Here is an 18,950-nt window from a genome sequence, read left to right as displayed (position 1 = left end):
CTGTTTTAAATGTTTTATTGTTCCTTTTCAATGTTTTAAGTATAATTATTATGCACAATCGGATATAGTATACGCAGTACCATATCATAATATTACAGAATATGTGCAGACTAATTTGAAATGGGTTTTGGCCTAATAAAATATACAGGTTGCTATTTTCAATCATGACTTAAGTTTTGTTGCATCACCTCCATTCTTTATCAGCTTTATTAACAGTAACATCAACAAAGTGAACAATGAACTGTCATTATGCTGTCTCCATTCACACAGAAGCACTAAAAGGCACAGAGACATGAAGTAATTTGCCACATGGTACTTCGTTATAATTTGAACACACAAACTGCCCTTTTAATCCCTACGCTATACTGTCTTTCTTAAATTGCAGTGAATTTCCAACAAGATTATGTATATAGACACCAAGGTACATTTATTGGTACAAGTCCAATAAGCATCTGTTAGCTATTAAGATTATAATAATGCCAATATTTGACTTTTTAGAATGCTGTTTCCTAAATTGAAATGCTTTCATCATCCAAAGAATAGTACCAAGTACCATCTCTTACATGAATCTAATTTTAATTGGGTTGATTTTTCCTCGCCAAAAATTCCTTTAGCTATCTAAACAAGTATAGATTTTGGCTTATGATTTTCCATTAATGACTATGTCGTCTACTTTATCAACAGTGGTAATGAAGGAGGACTTTCTGTTCCCACCCCAGAAAGTCATTAATCAATTCATTAATAAGGGTCTATTCTATACCAGTCATGGTGCCAGGTGCTAGACACACTGGTGTATGAAGTACATGATTCTTGTCCCATGGAAATTTGGACAGCAGAATATGACATTAAATAAATATGTGAAAAGAAATTGTGACTCATTTTGTGAAGAAAAAAAAGCCAGTAGAAAGTTTAAGGGATATGATTTTGATGGAAAGTCAGACAAGTTCTCTGAGCTTCAAAGTAGTATCTAAACTGAGACCTTCAGAATGAGTTAAAAATGAGAGTGAACGAAAGAACATTCCAGCTAAAGACCGTGAAGCGAAAGTTTGTTGTGTTTAGAAACTGAAAAAATTTCAAGGTACCTGGGATAGTGTGAGCAATACGGAGAGTTGTAGAAATTGACACTGAAAATTACAACAGGGTAGGTCAGACACTGCTGAGAACAGGTAGATTGTGCAATTGGAGAAAAAACATTTGCACATTACAAACTCTGGAAATTAGACCTTGCCTAACTATTCCTGACAAAAGGGGTGTGAATGGGCATGGTCTTAAAAAGAATGAGTCATGCTGACTCAGTGAAATTCTTTGTTTCAAGGGTTATTAGTCTTGCTTCTAAAACAATGACTCTCTTAAACATCACATCTAATATATTCTTTGGAATTTACTTAGTAAATATCTACACTAGTACAATATGCAAGATGTCAAAAGGAAGTAATGACTGCTGAATGACACTGCCTGTGCCCACAAAGGAATTTACTGATTAATAGAAAAAGGAAATGAATAAAGAGTGGCAGGAATTTAAAACAAGCAAGCCTTAAATATGACATTAAGCCCACAGCAAAGTTCTGAGTTTTAACACTCACTACATGTTGTATATTGAGGTTTCCATTCTCTGATCAACTCAGAATTGAAGACCAGGTTGGATGGTAGGTAATGTTACAAAAAAAAAAAAAAAATCAAGTGAATTAAGGCATGTCAAGCACAAAAAAATTTTTAAATGTTGCCTGACATATTGTCAGCAATGGCTGTGAAGATAGCAGCACCCTAGCCAGTGGGCATCAGAGATGGAGGGTGGCTCAGGTTACAGAGAGAAAGAATTAAGTGGTGAAAACTTGGGGGACCAGTTCTTGTCATCGAGGTTGAGCTTCCCCAGTCCCAGAGGTCCAGCCCATCGCCTTACAGACCATCGCCTCATCTGAGGCTTCTGCCTTCATGTCTGTCTGCTTTCTTCAATTCTCCCTCCCTTTTGTTGCAGCTCAGACTTTGTTTCCCTAGCGGTTGTAGGGGATGGCAAGATACTCAAGAGCCCATCCCAAGTAACTTGCAACCACCGGCCAGATAAACAACTGTTTCACTGGCTGCATCTTATCTCTCCTCAAAGGGAACTGTCACCTTCACATCCACTGTGCCGAGACCTTTAGGCTCCAAAGGCCAACTGGGGAGAGTTAGAGTGGTCATTATAGCTATTAGAATCTTTTCAGTTTCAGAAACAGAAACCCCAATTCAATCTTTCTTAAACAAATGAACAAATTATTATAGTAAATTAGTTGGCTATATTAATTATATATTCCAAAAATGAGCAGGAGTTTTATAGCAGAGATGGAAAAGTTCAAATACTACATATAGTATAGCATAAAAACCAGCATCTAAGAGATGCAGCCAAAAGGGTACATACTATCTAAATATTTCTCCTACATCTGGTTAACAAACACCTAAACAATACTACATTTAAGTCAGCCTCCCATCCCAGAAAGACAATGGCTAGCAAACTGCTCAACACCTGAACCTTCTAAAAGAGACAAAATCAGTTGCATCCCAAAGAAATAGCCTTCCAGCATCGGAAAGAATACCTGGATTCTAACTCCACTTCCCTGCTCCTAATCGTCCTCTGCAGAACAGTAAGAGACATCTAGAATTGGTTCAGATGCCTGATCTTTGCCTGTCCTCCCAAAATAGTTTCCATTACATGTGTACTTCTGATCATAAATCTCTAACAAGACTAAAGGAGAAAAGGATAAAGAATTATGAATTGAGTATGTTGAGTACCAGAAAAGTAGTGGAGGAGGAAATTTTGCCACACTAACAGTACAGATTTATTTACCAAACAAGCTGTTGGTTGCAAGGGCTGCTAAGTCACAGCAGTAACACCAAAGTGGTGAGATATACAGGTTGCTATTTTCAATCATGACCTAAGGTCTGTTGTGTCACCCCCACTCTTGATCAGTTTTATTAACAGTAAATCAACAAAGTGAACAATGAGCTGTCACTGTGTTGTCTTCATTCACACAAAAGCACTAAAAAGCACAGAGACCTGAAATAATTTCCCAGGTGTTACTGGACAATAATTTGAACACACACAACCTGCCCTTTTAATCCCCATGCTATACTTACAGTGTCTTTCATAAATTGCAGTGAGTCTCAATTTATGCACCCCCTGAACAAAAAAACAAACTTACTGAAAAGATTATGATTTTATCTCAAATGTCCCACCTAATCCTACAGATTAAAGCCAGGTGAACTGACAACTATAAACAAAGAAGCAGTTTATTGAAAGGTATCAAACCCCTAATTCAATGTTGAGGTTTTAAGAAGTATGAAAGAAACCTTCTACCAACTAAATTATTTGATATCATAGAAATAAACATATTAAAAACAAAAGTGCTATTGATCGCTTTATTAAAAAATGTTCCATAGAATTCTTACAAAAACACTGTGTCCATAAAAAGTCACTAAAAATATCCAGGCATATTATTATTGGGCACTGATGGAAAAAAAGCAGAAATTCTGTGTTCCAGATTCTTAATATTCTTAATATTCTTAACGCCCAAAATAGGGAAAGTTCTGAAAGGTTAACTCAAAAACGTTAAATTTTATTTACAATTTCATTAGTGCCGACATTTTGATTTAGTATTGTGCTTGTAGTGATATCCCTATTTTGTTTGCAAGAATAAAAGCCTATCATTCTCTTAGTATTTCTATTTCATGTTTTAGATACATATATAAATATATTTACATAAAATTTTCAGAATTACAAATAAATTAAAAATCTTAAAGAAACCAAATCAGTATAAAAATTAAAATTACATTCGATCCATTAATTTTAAAGTTTAGAACAAAGTTTAGACTTCATCATGAAAGAAATGTACGAACTGTACCCTTGATTGTCCCTCTACAAATAGGACATTTTCTTAGAGAAGGGGCACAATCCTTGCAAACTACCAGGTGACCACACGGAATGAACACTATGGACACTTCTTTGTCCATACACACTTTACATGTCCTTTCTTCTTGTAGTCGCCTCAATTGTTCTTCCATTGATAGATCTAACAAGAGAAGAGAACTTTTAATAAAAGGCAATTTGCTACTTCTTCAATGAAATTCCAAGAAAATAAAAAATACTTTTCTACTGGTTTAAATTATCAGTACTATTTTACCTGAAACATCTTCTGTGGGAATATACTTTATGTCCCGTTCAACTAGAGAGAAAAGGAAAAAAGATTACTCTGACAAAAAAGGTTAATGTTTAGTCACATGTTGCATACTTTTGAACTGAGTTTAGACTCTAGCCAAATACTATATATTACAGGTTTAATGTCAAAGCAATAAAAGTCTTTGAACTAAATTACTTTCAATAATTCAAAAATTATCAATAAAAGCATATTTTCAATGCACCTAGGAAGTTCCCAGGATACATTTCCAGTACTCACCAAATAAATGCTTGTATAATGTGGAGTCTGTTTCTTGAAGAGTATTTTTGAATATGGTCGCTGCAAAGTTTCCTTTGACTAAAATAGTATCAATCACTTCTCTTGCTTGTAACGATATCTGTGTTTTCTGTCTAATAACATAATGTTCTTGTTCACTAATCACCCTGGCAGTTAGTAGGCTATCCAGGATTGGAAGCACACATGTCAAATGTTGGAAAAGTGCCATTCTGTTCTTCCGAATTAATAACAGATCATCTTGAAATAAAAGAAAACAAACAAGCTCAAATTCTGTTCACAAACTTCCTTCCACATTGACACGTATAGTTGAATGAAAACAACATTCATAATCAGAAAGCAATGACTAACTTTTAAGACAATTAATAATGTTCCTGATCTCTGGGGTCCATAATAGCACTACAAATGATGAGGACAAACACTGAGCACTGTGGTAAATACTTCATATGTGTTAACTAATTTCACCTTCACATCAGTACTTTGAAGTGGGTATTACTACTCTTATTAACACTGAGGAAATATGGACACTGGAAAGCAGGTAAGTTCTGAATCAAATAGTCAAAGGGAGGTAGGCAATGCTAGATTATGTGTTCTCAAGCATTCTGCAGTACTGCTAAATCCCTAACCAAGTAAAATTTAGAATCTAATAAAATTACTTTGCAATCTAATCAAATTGGGGAAAGGTAAGATCAATGAATTAAAAGGATAAAACATTGTTTTCTTAAGTTAGCATTCAAATAAAATTTTCTTAAAATTTCATTTTAGGATGAACTTTTCATTATTTCCCCATATTAGACATGATATAGCCATTACCTAGTATCTTACTGTAAGAGGGAAAGGCATTAGTGACATTTTGAAAAATAAATCCAAATTGTCAGTGATAACTTCCTGTCCTACTGGATCTTTACAATCTCCTTCAAGACCTAGATTTTGTACCTACTGGAAAAATATTTTATATCTTGTTATATGTAGATATATTTTTAATTCTGTAGGTTTTGTTATCTCCTTGGAAAATGGCTTACGAATTTAATTATCACATAGTTTTACTGTGACCTACATAGCTATTTCCATAAGATAATGACAAAAATTAAGCTATCTAAGCAATTTTTAGGGGGAGAAGATTTTTTTAAGGGAAGATAATTGACTCTTTCAAGTAAAAGGACACAAATAGAACCATCTATAAAAATAAAAATTATTGCTTAGTCAAGCCAATGAATATGATAATGAGGCTGAGAAAATAAGGAATCTTTGATAATGCAGATTATTATATATATTGACTTCCAGTCATCTCTGAGACTGTTGGTTTTCTTTAGAGGAAATATAAGTATTTTCTATCTAGAGAGCTTTAGACTTTGTAGAGTGTATAAATAACTGTGCAGGTGAGCATTTGAGTAATTGCTGTCTGATGACCAACAGCTAAGTCTGAGAAAACCAGATATACATATGTGGTCTGACCTTCACAGCAGAAAAGAAAACTTGACTGGGCTAAGCAAAGATGCACTTAAACTGTGTTGCTTCTCTGCTGTGTGTGTAGAACTGAGTAACACACACTCTGGTAAGTACAGGATGCTTATTCCTATAGCCAGACAGGGGGTGGCTGTAAGATAGACTCAGTTTCATGGCTAGCAGCAGGTATATCCAAAAATGGAGTGGCCAATATCACTGTCAATAGTGCTGGGAAGAAATGAATCACAGAAAGCCTTGGACAAGGATTAAGAGTAAGGAGAAAATGTTTTGCTTTTTCAATACTTTGTGGACAATTAGGTGTCTGAGTTTTGATGAGGAAAAACTTGCCTGGGACTTTAGTCATATGTGTAAACTGGCCGGGACTCCACAGACAACCAGAAGGCAGACAGATTGATGAGCAGAGCTTAGGAACACCAAGAGATGCCACATACAGTTGTCAACTGCCATCTGTGATCAAGGTCTCTCTTCCGTTATCCCTCACTCTACATGAAAGTGTGCTGAAAGTTGCAGCCTGTTTTCGGCTTTGTTAAAAGGACATAAGGGTCTGATCCAGACTTGGGAAAAGATCCACATTTTTCTGTCTAGATCAGTGTTGATAATGGTCAGAAGATCCAGAAGAGAATGCACATGCTTAGAGGAAGAGAGATTTTTGTGATGGGCAAGAAAGTAGCAGACAAGGCCACGTACACAGGACATGGGTAACCTGTCTGAGAGCATATGAAATGGTATCCAAGGACTCACTTAAATAACAGAAGGGGATATCAGTTCTTATGTGGCCAGGGAAGGAACTTAATCATAATTTGTACCTTAATTTACAGTCATAAGCTGAGACATACTGTGATGCTAATATTACAATTAGGGACAATTAAGAACATTTAGGGGCAATCCCACCCCAATTTGAGTAAGTAGGGGTGAGCCACTAGCCTGGGTCAAAAATGGGCTGTAAGTAACAGCCAATACTCAACATATGCATTTTTACTTTACTAAGCAATTAAGATGAAAAAGGACATTTTTCAGAATTCAATATCAGAATACTGAATATAAGAAAAATCTGACTCAATTGACTCTTGAGTGTTTTAGTAATTTATATACAGTAACTACATACTTTTGGAAACCAACCACAGTCATGTATGTACCTGATTCTTTTTCTTCAGTTGCTCTTTCTTTCTCCTCTTCTCTTATCTCGTCTTCTGCATTAAGTAAATCTAATACAAGATCACTGACAGTTTTGTAATTCTCTCCAGCTGTCAGGATTTTACTCTGAACTGTCAGTTTGACCAGTTTTCTGCTGAAGCCCATTTCCAGGGCAGCTTTCACCACAGGTGTGTTCATAATGACTGCATCTTCTGCATGGTTCTCATCAGGCCCAAAATGGATAACTACATGGGTGAGTAATTTAAAATATATTATCACTCCCTGTGTATTTTTTCTAATTTAAAGTTATTACATTATAAATACATTAAGTCCCCAAAAAGGATAGGCACTATTTTAAATTAACTTTTTGAATTTGAAACAATATACATGTTCTTCAAACTCAAAAATAATAATGATATACAGAGTCCCTAAAATAAAACTATGCAATATTGGATTCATACAAAATATGTATTATCTTGCATAACTACAAGTGGGAGGAAGAAGCAAAAAGTTGGAGATCACCCCAACCAAAACTGAATCTTCTTCCTTGTGTTGCCAGTACAAATAAGCTTTCAAAATCAACTGTTTCACAGATTTTTGAAAGAGGCCACTGTTATCACATACTTCCATTACTTCAACAGCCTCCTACAGTACTTCTCCCTTCTAATTCTCAACATTACAACCACAGTGACTTTTTAACCATAAAAATAGCTGTGTCATACTCATAGTCCATCAACAACTTCCATGTTTTTATGATAAAAGCCAATATACAATGCCACTTATAAGATCTCACTCAGTCTGGATCCTGTTCATCTGTGCAGTTTCATCTACTGCCACTAATTCATCTGCCTTCTAGCCTAAGGTCACCAACTGACAGCTCTTGGCTCAAGTTTTGCCTGCACCCTGACCCCTCTTGCACTGGGCCTACTTCATTCATTCCTGCATCTGGTCAAACAGAATTTTGATGAGTTCTTCAAATTTGTCTGTTCTTCTTTGTGACATCAAGTCTTTCACGTGTTGTGCTCTCTTCTGGGGTATTCTTTTCCTCCCTTAGTCACTTGGTTAATGCCTACTTTACCCTTTGATTCTGTGCTAAGACAGATACTTGCTTTGGAAAGCCTTTTCTGATCTTCCAAGTCTGAGGTGACAGTCCCTCACGCACTCTTCTCACACACTTCACTTTGCCTGTCATCTCCACTTCTCTTAGCTGTCGTTTTATCTGTGTCCCTTAGACTATAGCAGACGAGAGAAAGTTATGTTGGCATTGTCCCCTATTGTCTTCAAAGAACGGCAGATAGACAATAAATTAGATTGAAGTGAAACCTGGGAATGGAGTAAAGAGCTTGTTTAAGTACTGGCTCTATCGCCTTTAGGTATAAGGTGATAGGAAGATCACTTAACTCCTATGAGTCTCAGGATCCCTCATAAAGAATGGGAATACCACACTTCCTACCCCGTGTTATAAAACAGTATGTAGCTCCATGCATCTGTTCCCACATTGGTATGAGAACAAAGGTTAGCCTGGATGTTAGTAATTTGTTAAAACTATAGATATTCAAGCCCTACTCTTAAATAGAACTCTGATTTAATTCAGTAAGTTTGAAGCACAAATCTGTAATAATTTTTTCAAAGATATATTTATATATGTATGTAAACAAGAATTGAGGTGTAGGCCAGAGGTGCGAGAGAGTGAGCAGGAGCAGAATAGGTAGGTAGACTGAAATCCACTCCTGAAGGGAGCAGCAGAGGTCTGAAGGTGAGACAGGAGAGGTCTGCCACACCATGTGGGTCACCTCCCTGGCCGGGGATTGAATTTGTGCTGCAGTGGCTGTGGATAGTTTCCAGAGAGGCCCTAAATCTATAATGTTTTTTAAATTACTTCAGGCAATTATAATCTACACCAAGGTTTGAGAAATACCAACTTAAAATATTGAAAATACTCTGTAAATTGTAAGTCAGTATTACCATTTGTACATATATGTTTACAATGTACATTATTATCAACTTTCAATCTTAACAGTATCACACAGTTCTATTTTAATGCGGTAATTACAACTATTATACATACTTGGTGACTCGACATTTTCATCTTCTGGGTTTTCTGAAGTAGATAATAGCTACAGGGGGTAAGAAGAGCATGTAAGTTAAAATATAAATCTTCTGAAAACTCATTTCAAAAAGTTATTTTGAATATTTTATCATTAAGAAATATTGAAAAACATTCCAGTCATTGCAATAACAAAGTCAAAAGAACAATTTTGTTCAATATTTTACAAACTGACTTAATTACTGGCAAAATATTTTAATGTCAACAGCTGTATTTATATTTAATAGCAATTGAGAGGCCATAAAATAATACAGTTGCTCTGTATATAGGTGTTAAAAAAATTCATTTTCATCAAAGCAAGAAAAGGGCTACATCTTTTCAATGACCTGTGAAACATTCATTACTTATCTTTTATCCCCAAAATCTTACCTATCCTAGGTCATCCTCTGGAATAAGCTGGACCACATGTCAGTTCTACTAACTATGGTTAGGAAATGATTGATACACAATTATTACCGAAATTCCTATTTGCCTTTACAGATTAGAAAACAAATTTCTCTTTCTAAAATCTTAAGAAAACTTATCTAATAAAGCTATTCAAGGTTTTATCCCAGATAATTTTATTCCTCAAATAATTTAAATTATCACAAATTAGAAACATAAGTTAAACATTATTTCCCAGGAGGCATCTAATTCTTGGTCTGTTTTTATACAAAATACTTCAAAGATCATGTTGGGTGTTAAAAAGGAAAATATAATTTCACAGAAACTCATAGCTCTCTGCCAAAATATTATTCTGTATCAGAAAGGAGCTAAACTGTTATGACCCAGTAATCTTAAAAACTGGTCCTACCTGTTCAAGGAGATGAGGGTAATTGGCTTGAACCCGACTAGTGAACTCCTGTCCTTTAACTTGTATCAAGAACTCACACCTTAAAAGCAAAGTTAAATTGGAGGGTTACTATAGTCCAGTTACCTACAGACTGCTAAATATTTCAAATAAACATGAATTTACACATAACCATATGGGAGAAGTTCAGAGATTTGGCCTCAGAGGCTGGGGGACAAACAGGACCCCTACAATGGGTTATCTGCCAAGGTTCAGGTCCACAGGGGTCACACACTGAGCTCCCAGTTGCTCTCCTCAACTATTCTAAGATTCCTAAAAATGATAAGGTAGCTGTAGCCCTAATTGTATTGGTGGGGCCCGTGGAGGGGCTTGCTGGTAGACAACAGAGCGCCCCAGAATGCTATAAGTGGGGTAAAGCCATGGAAAAAGTAGAAAAGGGAGCTAGCTGCGCACACAAGCAAGAGGAGAGAGAAGTTGCGCAGATGTGTGAGAGTGCGAGGGAAGCTGAATAGCAGCTGCAAGGAGACACCGAGAGACGCTGAGCAGTATACTGACAGCGGCTTCTGGGCTTCTCCAGCGCTGGGGCTTTGAGGCACCAGAGAGTTCAGCCTTGGCTGAGTAGTCATTTTGGAAAAGTTTTGTTAGGCCTGCTGGAGACGGGAAAAAATAGGCATCTTGTTGAAGTGTGGCCTGGTGAAGACAGGAGAGCTGGGAACAGGCATCTTGCTAAAATGCGTGAGTGTGGCTGCTTGTCCAGTACTTTGGCTGCTACAGTATCGCTTGTCTGGTGATGTGCTGGGGCATCTGAGCAGCCCCAGGAGCATCTCCTGTTGTATCTTTTGCTGTGTTTGTGAATCTGATCCGGCTTATAGTTTGACTGCTGAGTGTAATTGAGAGGGGGGCAGGAAGACGTCATCTTAGACAAGAGGCAAATTTCAAGAGCGGAGCTGCACATCCTCAGGGCGGGAAGAGGCCATCATTATAATGCCTTTGTGCAGGACTGGACAGTACTGGACACGACTTTGGGTAAAGTAAATGGCCGTTATTGGCCTCTTGTTTTTCCAGTTTGTTAAATAAATGTCTTTGTTGTTATTTTCTAACCCTGAGATGTCTTGCAGTTGTGTGCACAGGTGCAGAACCCAGAGAGTAATGGGGAAAGTATTTGGACAGAGGGACTTGACCAGTTTAGTCTCCCTGCCAATCTATATCAAAAACACTCTGAATGTTAAAAACAGAACCAAGGAGACAGGTAGAAAGCTCTTCCATAAATTGTACTGTTCATACATAAGCTTTACATACTTCAAAGCTAAAAGTATACAAAGAAGAGACAAGAGAGAAAGGAGGAGGAAGCTGAACACTTTTTCTACTAAGTCAGATATCCACAGTGTCTCGATAAGGTACATTCACTGTAGTACAAATTTAATTAATGACACTACCAAAGCAAATTTGCCATTCTTTTTATACAGGCACAAAATTACCATCATGGAACGCTAGTAGTACTTTTGAAAAATGCCTATATATGTGTTCTTCATAGTCTTATAATTTTTAAAATTTGTAATATTTGGAGAGCACAAAGTTTCTATAAATAAGTACTGTATAATAATACACATATAATGAAAGTAAATTAGGATACCAACTTCAGTAATCAACATTAAAAATACTAAAATGTGGCCCTCCCTGGTAGAACAACAGGTAAGGAAGCAGCCCTGCAAGCTAGCCAGCTGCTTCAGTGCGAGTTTGATCCCCAGTCCCAGAGGTGACCCTCATGGCACAGCAGACCTTTCCTGACCCGTCTGCTATTCCCCTCAGCAGTGTACTCCATCAATCTGCTTCTTCTGCTCCCCACTCTGTCTCTGGTGAATACTCTCACTCCCTGCACCTCTGGCCTGTACCCCAGTTCTGAATGCATAAATAAATAAATCTTTCTAAAAAATACTAAATTTTTTTATTATAAAAAGTGTGACCTGATTTAGATAAGACTGTAAAGAAATGTGGACTAATCAAAACTGCAAGATATGATAATAAAATGCCATGTAGTGATATGAGTTGGATCATGATCAGGTCATCTGGTTTAACGTTGCAGTCTGCCAGGTGCTTCTAATTTTCTTACCCTTTTTTCTTTTTATCCATAGCACTTATTATCTTCCAACATGCTACATAAGTTATTTCTTACATGTTCATCAATGTTCTGTATTTTCCTGCTATAAAATTAGGACATATGGCCAGGGGTCTAGGTTTTGTTCAACTGAGTAGTTCAAGCAACTACAACAGTGCCTGATAATAAGTGATCAATTGACATTACTGAATGTTGCGTGAATGGATATATGTCTGAGATATAATCGATAGGATAAAATAATTTAAAATGGACAAGATATAATTATTTAAAAAGTTTTAAAACTGTATATGTAATATCTTATGTAAAACCATACACATTTATATATATATGTATATATATATAAAGAGATGTCTGCAGGGATATTCACTAGAAAGGTAGCTGTGGTCATCTAATTTGAGTGGTAGATTTCTGGACATTTAAATGCTTTTCTGTGTACTTTTCTGCAATGTATCATTTTGATTTTATAATAAGCATATAATATTTCAAAATACATTGATAATACATCCATTATATTCAAATGCCCAAAATTCTCAAACCTATTTCTTCTGAATTTCAAAATAATTACCTTGGAAACCATTTGGCATGTTGCACCCATGGGTCATCTCCAGATTCCCAACACCTCAGTCCACCATCACAGCAAAAGCACTTGACATCATCACTGTGACCTAAAATTAATTTTGAACCAAAACTTACAAAAATGCATATAATCTGGCCACTAAAAATGCATTAAGATAAATATACTGAGTATCTTATTAACAGATTAAGTCACTTACCTGTATAATAAAAGCCGGCACTTGCAAGCTGCTCAGGGTGAACTGGAGCATTAGAGGGCCAGTTATAGAATGTTTTCATGCGGGCTGCCTGTGTCTGCATGCTCAGGTTAGAGACAATGTATGGTAAAGTCTCTTGAAACTGATTTTCTACAAATGGGCAGTTGGGGAAATGTCTCAGGTGTTCTGACTTGGCATCATCCTTTGGTTCCCAGTTGCTCAACTTCCCACCACAAGCAAAGCAGGCCACTCTATCTCCAGGGCCGATGTAATAAAATCCTGCTTTTGCCAGATCTGCTGGTGACAGAAAAGACAAGGGCCACATCTGGAAAGTAAGCAATCTGGCCTTTTCAGTATTCATTACACCGTGGTGGAGATCTTGATTCGGTCCGGAGATTACAGATGTGGATGGAAAGCTTGAATAAGAACCACTGAAATATCCAGCGTTTTGCAAACTTGGAAGTAATGAATGTGTAGAATGTGTTACTGAAGGAGAAGAAGGCTGAGAGATGGCTCCCAACATGTGAGGCGAATTCAGATTCTGAACGAAGCTACAGCTAGGATACAACTTTTTATGCTTTTCAATAGGACTGTCTCCTTGTTTCCAGTTGTCCAGCATCAGGCCACAACAGAAGCATTTGACCTTGTCATTCACTCCAGTATAATAAAAACCTGCCCGAGCAAGCCTCCTTTCTGAAACAGGAATACCAGCAGGGAAAGTTGAATATGTGGACATGCGGTACAGTTCACAAGAGAAATCGTATTTCAATTCAAATGTGTTAGCACTTTTCATCAAGTTTGATAAAAATTCACTTTTTTCTACTATGTTCATAATGAAACAGATGGGGAGGAAAAGGGACTAGCCTTTCTCTAGGGAGGTAGTTTTGTGCACGGCTTATGGTTCATTCGTCTTAGTACTCGTCAAATACCTAGAACTGGAGTTCTTTTGTTCTTTTCACTTGTAGGCATTTAGGGTTTCTGCATTGTGAGGTCCTAAGTCATATACTGATATGTTTTAAGGGACAGTTATACATGAAAATTCAATCTTTGTATAATCTTTACACATGCAATGTAATCAACTACCTTGTGATGAAAATCAAAACATTTCCTGGAAGTGTCAGGTGCTGAGGTCATCGAGATGTCATTCAGTGTTGCCTTCCCTAGCCACTAGAGAGCTTGACTGGCAAGCACCAAACTGAAGATAACATGTCTGACTCACATGACTCAGGTGGAAAACAGTATTCTATGAATGTTCTGCAGAAACTGTAGAAAAATATTCAAACTGTTTATTTTGCTTTTTGGAAATTGTGAAATTTGGTAGACAGAAAACACCCTCCAAAAATGAAAAGAATGCATTTTTACATTTCACTACATCAAAGGTGTTTGTTTTAACATCGCTGATTTGCAGAAGTATCTTAGAATTAATAGCATTTGCAGCATATTTGTTTCTGAGTGGTACATAAGTTAAGTCTCTCTGTCAGTTGATGACATCTTTGATGCAATTAAATATAATATACCCTAAGTCTTTCTCAAATTAAATTTTTCTTTCTACAGTCATTTTAACAGGGGGAACAAAAAGTTGAATTTTTCCTCAAATAAAAAGATCAAATTGTAATAGAGTTGGCTGATACATTCTTAGGCCTACTTTCAAGATTTATCAAGCAATAATTACTTCCCAAAGAGACTCAAGAACCTGGTAACTCAGGCACAGTGATACCATTAGACCTTAGCAAGTTAAGCATTCTATTTTAGGTAAGTGATCAGAGATTAGTATATTTGCTCTGTTCTTTTAGGTTCTGCTTCATGCTGTTTTGATTAGAGCCAACATCAAGTCTTCTGCTTTGAAAATGCATATAATATTAAAAATAGTCAAAAGAGTTCTGAGGTTATAGGCTAAGATGGGTAATCAAGTTGCACAAATTTGGCTTGAGTCAAAAAATTTTCACAGGTAAAATACCTTAAACCAAACTTTATCATGACAAACACTACTAGTAAATTTACTCTGTCACAATCCACTCCTTTAAAACAGCAGGGCCATTATCAAAATTTAGAATTTCTCAAGTATTACTAGCTAGGAGTGAATGGGCTATGACCAAGAAATAAGTTATGTGGGTTGGTTTTTGTTTTCTTTTTCTATAAGTATGCCTTCTTGCGCCCCACTGAGGGGAGGGCTTAACTACTGTAAGCTGTATTTCCAGGTGGCATCATGATTATTAAACTTGCAAATGGTAGCTAACGTATCTGACTTCAGTATTCCTTTCCTTGGCAGTAATTTTTCACACTGTTAGAAAACTTCTGTCTCCTTATAAGTATGTTCATTTACCAAAATGTAGCCACCCAGCCATCATTCTCAAGAGAAGATAATCCATTTGAACAAACTAAATTGTATGCTTTAATAAGATCCAGTCTTATGAGTGGTTAATTTCTTCACCAATCATCATGTTTATCTTTCCTACTTTCTCTAAACTTCTTGTAACCATCAAAGAATTTTGTTCTTAACATTCCTTTGTTATTGTAGAAACCTTCTAACATGTCAAAGGTCTTATTTGCATATTTCTCTAATTTGGCCCAGGGCTGAATATTAAATCTTTGTTCTAAACAACTGTCACTCATTTTAAATTTTTCACCAAACACAGGCACTTTTTCTATTCTACACAGTTTCAGAAGGAGACGTCAGCTTTGAATAGTGCATAAACACTTTGCCTCAGCTACAGTCACTTTTCTTCGACACCCACAAGTGAAATTAAAAATCCAATTCAGAAGTTACACCTAATAAAAATACACTGTATTTTTTAAACTAACACTTTTGGATATCAAAAACTACAGTTACCTACTTAATTTGTTTATTCATGCACAAAACTACCTCCCGGAGAGTAGACTAGGTCCCTTTTAAAGGATTTAGGCCTCCATTTTTAGATGGTTTGATTTATAGAAAGAAAAGGAAAAAATCTATAAGTAGAACAGTTCACGTCTTCTGTAAAACCTGTAAAAAAAAAAGAAAATGTTAAAAAATCAAAATAACCCATAAATGTAACACAATGACCTTTTAAAAAACATTTATTTTTCTAGAACAGAGCATTGGTATTTACTGGAAACTGCCGGTGGTCAAGAAATCCCACAAAGAAGCCTGAGGTTTCTTTCCAACTAGTAGGAGAGGTGCTACGGTTTATAGCACAGAAATGGACTATAGCATTTTGCTAATTTTTTAACATTTTTATTTTGAACTCAAAAAATTAATGTGCAAATCTTAAAATAAAAATACAATGAAATGACAGAGTTCCTCTGTACTCAGCATTCAACTTCCCCAAAGTCACATCTTACATAACAATAGCACAATTACAGGAACCAGGAAATTAACACTGATGCCATGTTTGCAATTAATTCTACCCACCTTCTTTGCATTTCACTGGTTTTCCAAAGACAGTTTACTAACTGACAACAGTTTAAGGAGATTCCTTATAACATTCTAAATTTCAAGCTTCTCTTTAAAAACTTAGAAGATCTGGCAATAGTGGGTGCTAACAACCTGCTACCACCCTGTGGAGGCCCTGCCCTTCAAGGAGGGTGTGTGCTCTCCAGCTGGCACTGAACTTTGACTCCCCAGTAGAAAGACTAAGAACTAACTGTCACTGAGTCGTTGGCACAATTATTTTGTTTAAGTAGAGTTCTGAAGAACATGAATCTGCTCTGATATTTCTGTTCTACCAAAAGCAACAAAAATGAAAGAAAAAGGACACGTTCTGGAAAAAAAAAAAAGAGTGAGAGCACTATTCTTCTTTGTGTGAGAATATTTACATGTTAAATATGTAAACAAAATATGTTTCTGTTTAAAGAAACGCAGCAGTGTCCATTTTTACCACCTGCCTGGCCTCTGGGCAGCTGAGTTTGTAAATTCTTATACAGGTGTTCCCTAGAGATGAGGTAACAAGGCATATGTTTGTGAAAATTTAGGCAACAGTCATACAAAAATATTCCCAGATATACCCAGATGCCAACACCAGGTCAATTCAAACCCAGCCTTAACCATTTCAACATGGAGACTTCCAGAGGCTGCTGTCAGGCCCCTCTGCAGGACTCCTGCTCCACCTGGACTGCAATTCAACTCACCCTGTGGGGCCCCTCACCCACTGTGCCACCCCACACTTCGAAACCTCCAGCACCATCCTCAAATTTGTCCCATCACTCGCAGCTCACTTTCAGTAGATTGCCTTGCCTTCCATTAAAAAAACAAAGGCATCACTGAGCAGTTATCCCTTTTTACATTCTTCTCATAGCTATGCCCTTTTCCATCCCAACTGCCTCCTGATTTTCTCCCACTGCTTGAGATATGTTGCGCTTAACCCTGCTGCCTCATTTCTTCAACTCTCATTCTCCATAAGCTCATCTCTTTCAACTTTCAAATTAAAAAAAAAAATCCTCCTTAGGCCTCATCTTCACAACTATCCCCTCTCTCACCCTCTCTTCACAGCCAAGCCACCTGAACGTGTGTCTGTGGTTAAGGTCTACCATTACAAATGTCTTTAGACAACACCATTTAAAACTATTCTTGATAGTAATAACCACCAATGGTTTCTTCATCAAAACCAATGGAAATGTTTTGTATCTGATCCCAGGGCCCACTTCCTCTTAAAAATCCTCCAGCCCGGATGGCTTCTCCCAATACCACTCAGAGGAATTCCTCTTTCCCTTCTGTAGTTGCTACTGGGAATAGCTCAAGCGCTCATTTTCTTTTATTGTATTCTTTCCAGTGGGCAGCCTCTCAAATCCCCCAGGAAGGGGGGTGGGGAAGAGCAAGTAAGTGAATCTTTCCTCCTAGACTGTGAGCACAGTCTAGACTCAGAACACAACTCAGTTTCAGCTCTGTAACGGCCCTCCGTTCCCTACCATGGGTCTGGGCTATGTTAATCTCCATAAACTTGCATCCTCTTTGGAGATAATTATAATAGTTGCTTAAAACTAAGAGAATCAAACCTGAGAAGACACGTGTAAAGCGTTCACAGGGGTCCCAGCAGATCATTGTTTTAGCAACACTCTATCTAAGCAATAAATAACAGCAGCGTCAATAATCGTTTCTTAGGCATCAATAAGTGCCTCTAGCAGTTTGCTAACTCAAGAGTACTGCGTAGTTTCTATGCTCATCACCAAAAGTATGACTTACTATCTGCCTTCTGTCACCACTTGGGCGTTCAGTAAATAAAAATGTTAATGAGTCTCCACAGTGCCAAACCTCTCCTGTAAGTTTGGTCCTGAAGCTGATTTGGCATCTTGCGCCACTGTAACCTTTGGCAATCAAATTCAACCAAGAACAAAGCTTCCCCATTACAACGGTTCGACCCAAATGCCAACTTAGCTAACGGGCAGCCAGCAGGAAGGCACCGTCCCAGGGTCCCCGACGAGCAGGAGACCCAAGTCGCTACAACAGGCGCTCAGGCACCTGCGCCGGGCCCGCGGGGCCCACTCCCGGTCCACCCCTAACCCACTCACTGGGCAGCCGTCCCGGAGCCTAGCCCTGGGGCCCAGGCGCTGTAGGGTTACCGTACCACCCGCTGCGCAGCGTCTCCGCCGCTGAGCCCGATCGTCCCCGAAGACCGCAGCCTCGGCTCCGACCCGCGTGACAGGTGTGTCGGGGGGAGGGGAGGGGGGGGCCTACGCACGCGCGGGCACGCACGAACATGCACGCGCACGCACCCGCATGCGCACGCGCACGCACCCGCACGCGCGCGCCCCCTCGCGGCCCTCAGGTCCCCAACGTGCTGCTCCCCGGCGGAGGCAGCCAGCGGGGAGGTGCCGACCTGGCTTGTAGGTGACACTGCCTCGCGCGCCTGGGAGGCCGCCGTGGTCTTTTGAACGCCGCGCTGCCCCTCCCCCTGGCAGCCCCGCCCCGCGCCGCCCCGCCCCGCGGCCGACCCCCAGAGTTCGCCTGTGCGCGGTGCTTTCCTCGTCATTTAGGGGAACTCCAGCGGCTGTAACCGCACACAGTAACCACACTCACTTCCCCTCCATCCGCGGCCGCCAGCCCACGCGGGGATTTCCAGTGCCCGGAAAGCCTGACCGGTTCTTCACTGTGGCGCTTACTGACAGCCTGGGCTCCACTGTAGGCTCAGAGGAAACCTTGATCACCTGT

At 38.4% G+C, this 18,950-nt stretch overlaps 1 protein-coding gene across 3 annotated transcripts; it reads right to left on the bottom strand.

Annotated features, from left to right (window-relative positions):
• Window positions 1-3,394: 3,394 nt before the first annotated feature.
• BIRC3 (baculoviral IAP repeat containing 3) lies at window positions 3,395-18,449 on the bottom strand. Of its 3 annotated transcripts, none has more exons than XM_004689046.2 (9): window positions 18,367-18,449; window positions 12,830-15,809; window positions 12,622-12,721; window positions 9,944-10,022; window positions 9,112-9,160; window positions 7,046-7,288; window positions 4,428-4,682; window positions 4,155-4,196; window positions 3,395-4,043 (listed from the first exon to the last, which is right to left on the bottom strand). In XM_004689046.2, exons 2-9 carry the CDS (start codon window positions 13,656-13,658, stop codon window positions 3,850-3,852), a joined length of 1,791 nt encoding a protein of 596 aa, XP_004689103.1. In that variant the 5' UTR covers window positions 13,659-15,809; window positions 18,367-18,449; the 3' UTR covers window positions 3,395-3,849. The 3 variants fall into 3 exon arrangements, with proteins under 3 accessions (XP_004689103.1, XP_012585413.1, XP_012585412.1); XM_012729959.1 differs by having other exon boundaries at window positions 18,362-18,445; XM_012729958.1 differs by lacking the exon at window positions 18,367-18,449 and adding an exon at window positions 18,311-18,363.
• Window positions 18,450-18,950: the final 501 nt, after the last annotated feature.

This window comes from Condylura cristata, unplaced genomic scaffold, assembly GCF_000260355.1.
Source record: "Condylura cristata isolate star-nosed mole 26May11 unplaced genomic scaffold, ConCri1.0 scaffold00025, whole genome shotgun sequence".
Lineage (NCBI taxonomy): Eukaryota > Metazoa > Chordata > Mammalia > Eulipotyphla > Talpidae > Condylura > Condylura cristata.
This window is presented reverse-complemented; position numbering and strand designations above follow the sequence as displayed.